Genomic DNA, 8,816 nt, shown 5'->3' with positions numbered 1-8,816 from the left:
GAGAGAGAGAGAGAGAGAGAGAGAGAGAGACCAAACTATATTCTATATGTTCACATTTATGCCTTTAGACAAGTGTTTCTGATATCTATTCAGAAAGGCTTCTTTTAGCAGTGGGCAATGGTTAGTAGAGAGACTCATGCTGATCAAAATGCTGAGAAAAAATGACTGTTGATCACTCAGCCCCCAAAAGCCATTACCAGGGAACATCACAGAAAAAGAAGCAGAGATTGCAAGGGCTGGAGGATACATGAGGAGTGCTGTGAAATGCTACCTCAGGACATGGTATGGCCAATCAATAAGGAATACACTGCAGCTATGGCTACATTCACAAAGCCTACCCAAAAAAAACCCCAAAACATTAGGTGCCATGCTAGTTACAAGGAAGAAAGGTCTCTCAGAGTGAGAGGGGACAAGAGAGGGAAGCAGGGTGAATATATTTGCAAGAGACATATGTATAAAATTATCAAAACTTAAAAGTAATTTAAAAAGAACGTGATTGTTTATTTTTTTTTATTGGCAAAACAATTGGAAATGGCTTCTCTATAGTCTAATGCACTAGGTAAGCACAAACTTGAAAGCCCAAATTACTGTTGAATACTTATTTTTTTCCAGTGAAGTTAGGCAACAATTATCTTTTATTTTTATTTTTTTAAAACTAAAATGTTGCTCTCGTGTTTTCTTCTGTACTTTAAACTAAATGAAGTAGGGGGGACTATCCCCCAGCAAGTATAAACCAGGGATATTTTCTTAAACAACATTCCTCCTATTATTCCTAGACAATCGTCAGAGGAAATAAATCCTGCAAGGAACCCTCTATCAATGGTCTGCTAGAGGATTTCGACAACATCTCCGTGACTCGGTCCAACTCCCTAAGGAAAGAGAGCCCACCTACCCCAGATCAGGGAGCAGCTGGCCGCATTCCAGGCCACTCAGAAGAAAATGGCTTCATCACTTTTTCACAATATTCCAGTGAATCCGATACTACTGCGGACTACACAACTGAAAAGTACAGAGACAGGAGTCTCTATGGAGATGACCTGGATCTGTACTATAAAAGCAGCCATGCAGCCAAGCAAAACGGGCATGTCATGAAGATGAAACATGGAGACGCCTACTATCCCGAGATGAAGCCTTTGAAAACCGACCTGGCTAGATTCCCTGTCGACTATCACACACACTTGGACTCTCTGAGCAAACCAAGTGAATATGGTGACCTTAAGTGGGATTATCAGCGAGCCTCCAGTAGCTCCCCTCTGGACTACTCATTCCAACTTACACCTTCTAGAACTGTAGGGACCAGCAGGTGCTCCAAGGAGAGTCTGGCATACAGTGAAAGTGATTGGGGACCCAGCCTTGATGACTATGACAGGAGGCCAAAATCATCATACTTGCATCAGACAAGCCCTCAGCCAGCCATGCGCCAGAGATCCAAGTCAGGCTCAGGGCTTCAGGAACCCATGATGCCATTTGGAGCAAGTGCATTTAAAACTCATCCTCAAGGACACTCGTATAATTCCTATACCTACCCTCGATTGTCCGAGCCCACAATGTGCATTCCAAAGGTAAGGTCAACCGCCTCTTCTCCATGAAAGACTGACCCTGCCAAGGAGGCTCTAGATGGCCAGTGTCTTTAGAGCCTGTTGCTTTTGTAGTGAAAATCATTTTCCAAATCCTTCTTTGTTTTCCCATGAGTCCCATAATCAAAGGCTTTAAAACAAGGTCCATATGTCATTAGAATCAAAATTTGGCTTTGGGGATCTACTACAAGATTTCTGATTAAAATAGCACAGAATTTATATTTAATGGAACAATTTTCTGATTTACTACTATAAATACAGTCTAATCATATTTATTAAGTTCTAAGTTGAAGGGTAAACAACTCAAGATTATTACAGACAATAATATAATAACCCCCAACTCTCAGAGTTTATGTGGATATATATTTCATATATATAATTCATATATTTCATATATATGCATATATATGAAATATTCAACTCAAGAGACAGTCTTTTATATACAAGCATACTCTTTCAATCATTCTTTTAAATCTTAACAACATTTTCTATATGATTATTTTCAGTAATAGATAGCAGCCAATTCCTGGACTATCTAGGGGTTTTTTGTTTGTTTGTTTGTTTTTCAGAGTGCTAGGAATCCATTGTTGAGTCCTATGTGTGCTAGACAAGTACCCCAACAGTGAGATAGCCCCTACCCCAAAGTATACTCTTAAATAAGGCTCATATAAATTTGCCTTAAAATTGAAAATTGATGTGTCTTTCCATACTACATGGAAAGTACTGATCTTTGGTTAACAGCACATCATTTCTATGAGCATATAAGCCATTTACAAACAGCCCAGGGAGTGTACACTTGGTTGGTTTGCTCAAGGTAACTTACAACGGATTGGTACCTCACCTGTGACACTGAAGCAGAAAGGCAGGATTTGAATATGGATTGTGGATTACCTTGAGTCTCAAGACAGTCTTGGTAGGACATGGGCACTAACTAGTAGTCACATACATCTGGACCAATGCTTTCCCCTCAGCAGCTTGTCTGATAACATAGGCAACCCAGCAAGGCCAGCCTATCTGCAGCCATCTGCTTTGTCAATTCCAGTCAAATTTTTCTTTTGCTTATTATCTAAAATGTTTCAGAGAAGCTATTTGGGAAAACAGGAAGTGAATTAAGCTGTACTTTAGAAGAAACAAAGGACCTGTTATTTTCCTTCCCACGATAAAAAAATTAGAAGTGAATCCTGAGAAAATAAGACATGAGAAACACACCCTAGTTAAAATGTAAATAATTGTAATGGTTTTAATCTCACCATATTAAATGGATTTGAACGACCATAGTTAAGGTGCCACAAATACTTTTACTTCATTCTTCCCATCAGGATTGCTGGACACAGGTCATACTAGCCAATAGCCAACAGTCAAACCCATACAGCACCTATGTATATATCCTGGTACTTGACAGAGTTAACACAACTCTACCACAGATCATTCTCTGTGAGTACCATGAAGAGGAACCCCTTCATAGTTCTAGAATCAAATAAATATGTTCTACTGCTAAGTCAAGTATCATGCTTGGAATTCATTGTAAAGAATGCACTGGGCATGGAGCACACTCCTGTAATCTCAGAACTCATTGAGCTGTAGCAGGAGGATCATAAATTCAAGTCCAGCCTGGGCAACAGAATAAGTCTCAAGGGCCTAGTGACTGTCTCAAAACAAAGGGCTAAGAAGGGGATGAATAGTAGAGTACATACATAACCATACAAGGTCCTGGACTCAGTCCCCAGCACTATCCCATGAACAAACAGGAAGGTACTTACTTGGGTCATTGACCTTGAGAAAATGCTATTGAACTACATCACCCTTCAGCCCTTGGGGCATTTTTGTTCAATCAACAAGGTTAGCCCTTTTTATTTCATGAGTCACAAACTATGAGATTGCAGGCTTCTCTTGAAAAATGAAGTCAGCCTGGTATCCCTGGACCCATCTTTTCATATAGGATTCAGAATGAAATGGCTAGAGATAAACCCTGGCCCTACTAGAAGGTACACAGGTTCAGCAGTTTGGTTTAAGTCCTGTCTAGTGCACTTTACTCATGCCTAGAGGCCTTTGGGATTAACATGACCAGGAGCAAAGCCTTAGAACTACTCATTTCCTAGAAGAGACACTAGGGTTTAGGGACTCACAGGCCACACGTAAGATTTCAGTTAGCTGTGTCTACACATGAGCTCTAGATTTAAGCCTGCCATTTCTCATAGTCTAGCTTTTCCCTTTATGCAGGCCTATGCTATTTCAGGGCTTCAGTTGAATTGGCATCTAAAATCTATGATAAGTTTCACAGTCCTCCAAAATTTTGAGATAAGGGGAAGAGAGGAAGGAGACAGAGCCAAGAGTATTTGCTTCATTCCTTGCAGATTTCCAAATATAAATCAAAACAAAACTCTTGCCCTGAACTCCAGTTTTTCTAAACCCCAAAACACAGTACACATCAGTTGTAGCTAAGGAACAATATGAGTACATTCACACATGAGACTGCCATGAGCTTTTCGGCATTTTTTAAGCCAATGTTCCAGAAGAGCAAGCTGCTGCTCCTGTGTATCCCCAAACCCAGGAGAATTGACGAGCAGGTTTTGTGGGAGGTTAAGAGGCGGGAAACATGTTGGTAATTAAAACACTTACTTGATTAAAAATATAACATCTCTCTAAAAACAGTTAGGTGCCTCTGCCTTTAGAGATGTACTCTGAAAAATCAACCAATTGCATTTGGATTTCCAGCTGGAGCAAGAAATAGTGATCACGACTCAGATAATTTGGCTTTGCCTCCTGACAGTTTCCAGAGAAGGGTGGGTGATGTTCACATGGGGCAGGGGGTTGGGGGAAGGCACAGATACCATGGAGCAAAAGGAGAGGGATGTGTGTGTGTGTGTGTGTGTGTGTGTGTGTGTGAGTGACCAGTTTGATGCTTTGTCCTTTAATTTTTTTTTTTAATTTTAATTCTAACTCACAGTGAAGAAAATTGTAGGGTAACAATAAAAAACCCACTCCACCTTTCTTGTTAGCATGAAAAGAATAAAAATTCGTTGATAGTCTCATCTATTCTTGCCTTTTAAATCTTGTTGCCTGAAGCTGAGCAGATGAAACCTTGAGGTGGGAAAGGGAAGGCAAGCAAAGTATGGCACCGCTCTCCTCAAAGAACTACAGAAAGCAGCAGGGAGAGAGGAAGAGAGCTTCCCTCTCTCTCTGGAAGACATGTCCACCATACAGAGACCTAGCGGGAAATACTGCCATGTTGCCTTTAACATTGCTCGCCAGGGACCAGACAGATAGAGAGATGTTGGCTTGTGTGTCTTTGTGCCACCGGAACACCTTGGGGTAAAGCCATTGAGAAATTCCTGACACAGTGACAATTCAGTGTTTCACCAGGCACTTGCAGCATGCCAGATACACATGTTGCTTAGTTAAGACTCCCAGCAAAATTTCTTGCCCCCATTGTAAGTTACAGAATAAGGTTTGGGAGTCCCATTAGCCACCTGCTCATTCAGTTCAAGTACTAACTGGAGTCCACAACCCAAGGACAGTTTCTGAAAGTACAAAACCTACAGTTGGCCTTTATGAACTCTTTCTAGCTCTAATGTAATGATGTTGAGCCAGAAATCATTTCAATACCTGCTTGTATCATCCTCTTTCATTGAGAGGCAGGGTTTTTCAACCTTGACACTGCTGATGTTTTGGACCTGGAAATTCTTTTCCTGTGAGGGGCTATTCTGGCATAGCTGAGCATATAACAGCATTCCTATACTCTTCCTTATTAGATGTCAATGGTTCCCACTCTTCACTTATAACAACATGTATCAATCTTTGCCATACAAGGCCATACAAAATCAGGTAGCTCCAGAGGAGCCTTCTACAACTACCTTTGGTCAAACACTCTGAGCAGTTAGGGACTAAGTTTGGGGAGAAATCTTGACTCATAACACTGCCAATTACTTACCAGGTGACTGCTTAACTGTGACTCCTCTTTAACCATAAAAGGGAGATAAAGACAGTCCCTGCCTCATCATTTCATCTGAGGGTTAAACAAATTCATGTCAGAATAGCCTACTTACTCATACATGTAGCTGAAATGCCAGTCTCTGTATTGGCATACAGAGAGTAGCTATAACGCAAGGGCCACTGTGTTCTAAGAACAATAAGAAGCCTCTTGCAGATATTTTCCAATTTAATCCTAACAAGTCCAGAAAAATTCCAGCCTTCTTTTTTGGGCAGTTGAGGAAGCTGAAACTCCAGAAAGCTGTCTTTATGGGCTTCGCCAAGTATGTTAATACAATGCTGAGTCGGGGTGCAAAACTACATCCTTTTGACTTCCAGAACATTCATATTTTCCTAGAGGAAAGCTGAGGAGCAGAAAAGTGGGCGTACGACTTTCCATTTAGGACACACTGCTGGATTCCCTCACCTTGCTGGTGAGATGCGTGTGCACAAGGAAGCTCTTTGAGCTGTCTGTTTATAGTAAACTCCAGATATGACTTCTAGTCACTTAGAAATATAAATTATGGGTAAATACTGAAACCACAAGCTACAAAAATGACTTAGATGGGAAGATCCGTGAGACTCTTTTTATGAATTCATCCTACCTAGGATAATTGCCTTGCTTGAATTTCTTAAAGATAAAATGTTGTCACCCAATATAGAAACATCCAAAGCCTAGATTTTTATTTGAGTCCTTACAAGCGATATGAGATTTTCTGTGCCTCAATTTTATACTTTGAGTTTGTGATGAGAATTAAATAAGATTAATAAATATCAAGGAGTCAATGCATGGCAAACAGTATTAACTCTTATTCATGGTGATCCTTCTGCTTAGAAAGCATGCTACCATCTCTAGTCAAGCTGGTCCTATAAATATCCTCTCTGTATGTTATTAACCCTAGAAACAAATTGTATAACCCTATCTAGTTCATCTTTACAGACTTCCCCATGCCTAAGGACTGTCCTCATTTTAGAGATATGGGTCACAGAAGGCCAGTGTACTGAGTAAATAGCTCACTACCATAAAGGGCTTAGTGAGCAATGTGAGAACTGTAATTGCATCACACAATGTTTATGTCCCTCTAGATTCAAAGTGTAATTCTCAGACTCTTCATGGAAGCTAGGGGCTAAGTGCACATTATGTATGCATCTCGATCAGTTTACCACAGCAACTTCTATATGCAGAGCAACAGGAGAGTCCGATGCTATCGTTTTTGGTGTCCCAAACAGATGGCATGCTAAGGTGGTCACAATTTCCCTAGAACAATAGGTGCGCAGAGAAGTGTGCAAGCTCACTTGGAGCTTCCTCTGGAGTCGATAGAGGAATCCTTTTCACTGTTTGGCTGGCCCTTGGCTTTCTCGGGGAGGAAAAACTCACAATGACTTATGTTCCCAGCCTTCAGGAATCGCTTGGTCAATGGCTCACTGTTGTTGGTAGCACTGGCATGCTCAGACTCAGGCAGTCAAGAAGCATCAACTCTTGCTCTACCTTTTCTCTTTTGGTTTTTTCCCCCCATGGACCATCATCTAGGAGCCCATTAGGAGCATGATTCTTAGTGCAATGGCAGGGCTGCTGAAGCTTGGAAACTTTACCAAAAAAATCTTAGTGAAGAAATGAAAAAAAAAAAAAGAATATTAATGACTTCACATAACAGTGGGTGTTATTGCCCTAACCTTTGTTTCCTTTATGTACTTGTCCCAGTATGGTCCTCACTCAGGTATGCAAAGCTTGCAAAGGATAATATCATATAATCTTTAACATCCGCCCCACAGGTATAACTGTCGATACCCCTTATACTATACATGAGCACCCACCTTCCTGGGAATGTTCATCTTCCTGGGAATGATTTAAAGTAAAGTCATATTTTGGTCACTATGAGTATTTTTTTCTGCTACTAAATTAAAAGGCAAAATGAGTTTAGCCTGGTACTGTCCATCCTTAATTTTCTCAGGAACCTGACATTTATCAACACATATTCAGAAGTAAAGAGCCAATCCCCATTGACTCGGAGTCCCTGTACATTCTTTCAGGCACTGGGGGAGATAAAGCAGAGTGTCTGTTGTTGGATGGAGGACACTTCCTTTGAGTTAGGAAAAACAATTATGAGGGTAATTACACAGGCCAATTCAGAGACAGAAGAAAAGCCAGAAATAGTATATTCCGGTCTGCTCATCACAGATTTAGTCATTTCTTCCTAGAAGTACTCTCTCCTCATTTGCAGAGGTTAGTCACAACTTATCTGAACATCTGTAATGTGCACTTATCATTTACTTAATAAGTCAGGAAAGACGTGACTCTTCAGGCTCCTTGTTATGAGATGTATATCCCTATAGGCCTAAACGAAATTCCAACTCAAGAGTTTAGGGAAAACCCCTGACAACTTGTTCAATGCACTGAATAGTTTCCTACTGCACATGGTCTCCAAATGCAGCAAGTTCATCTAAGCACTCAGAATCCAACCTACCTCCCAAATCCCCTACCTCAGTAGCTTAAGGAGATGCTCAATGCTTTGAGGGTCACAAGGGTTGCTCATAACCACTATTCATTGGCAGCACTTGCCTCTTTTATCAAAGGTGAACATCAGCTCCCAGCATGTGCCAGGTACCCCTGTCACGCAGCCAGAGTAAATGTGCCACATCCACTACGAAACCAATTGCTCCGTTTTGTAAATGAAAGTTAAGTATCAGGAAGGAAACTCATCACATCAATAAATATCCAGGTTTTGCTTTTTTGGCAGAAGCATAAGTAGCTACTTTATTAAGGTTCAACAGGAGCCCTGCAAAGAGACAGACTGTAGCTCAGAGAACAGCAACCAGCTGCTGGGAAAAGCCAAGAATGAAGGCCCATGAGCCCATGAGCCTAGGGAAGAGCTGGAGAGCTTGCCTGAGAGCAAGCAGGAATCACATCAGTGCTGTTTCCTGCCTGCAAAAGGGAAGAAACTGGATTGCAAAGCACATCAGGAGGGCCACCAGGATGATGGAGTTGTCTTTTCCTAGTGACCAGTCCCTAAAATGTCTCTACAGGGGAAAAAGAACAAAACAACAAGGACGATGATGACAAACTAGTAACTCCCCCTGGCTCTCTAGTGACTCCCCCTGGCTCTCTAGTGACTCCCCCTGGCTCTCTAGTGACTCCCCCTGGCTCTCTAGTGACCCCCCGTGGTTCTCTATGACCCTGCCCCTGGCTCTCTAGTGATTCCCCCTGGCTCTCTAGTGACCCCCCTGGTTCTCTAGTGACCCTGCCCCTGGCTCTCTAGTGACCCCCCTGGC

The 8,816-nt window shown here is 41.6% G+C and overlaps 1 protein-coding gene across 7 annotated transcripts in view; it reads left to right on the top strand.

Annotated features, from left to right (window-relative positions):
- Pak5 (p21 (RAC1) activated kinase 5) overlaps positions 1-8,816 on the top strand; it is a 302,472-nt gene that overhangs the window by 264,503 nt on the left and 29,153 nt on the right. For all 7 annotated transcript variants that reach the window (XM_031372033.1, XM_031372034.1, XM_031372032.1 and 4 more), the window contains one exon: positions 777-1,562. In XM_031372033.1, the coding sequence (XP_031227893.1) occupies positions 777-1,562 (786 nt within the window). The remainder of the gene's footprint in view (positions 1-776; positions 1,563-8,816) is intronic.

The sequence above is a fragment of the Mastomys coucha genome, unplaced genomic scaffold, assembly GCF_008632895.1.
Source record: "Mastomys coucha isolate ucsf_1 unplaced genomic scaffold, UCSF_Mcou_1 pScaffold15, whole genome shotgun sequence".
NCBI classification, from domain to species: domain Eukaryota; kingdom Metazoa; phylum Chordata; class Mammalia; order Rodentia; family Muridae; genus Mastomys; species Mastomys coucha.
Note: the sequence above shows the minus strand (reverse complement) of the source record. Positions and strands in the feature narration are given on the sequence as shown.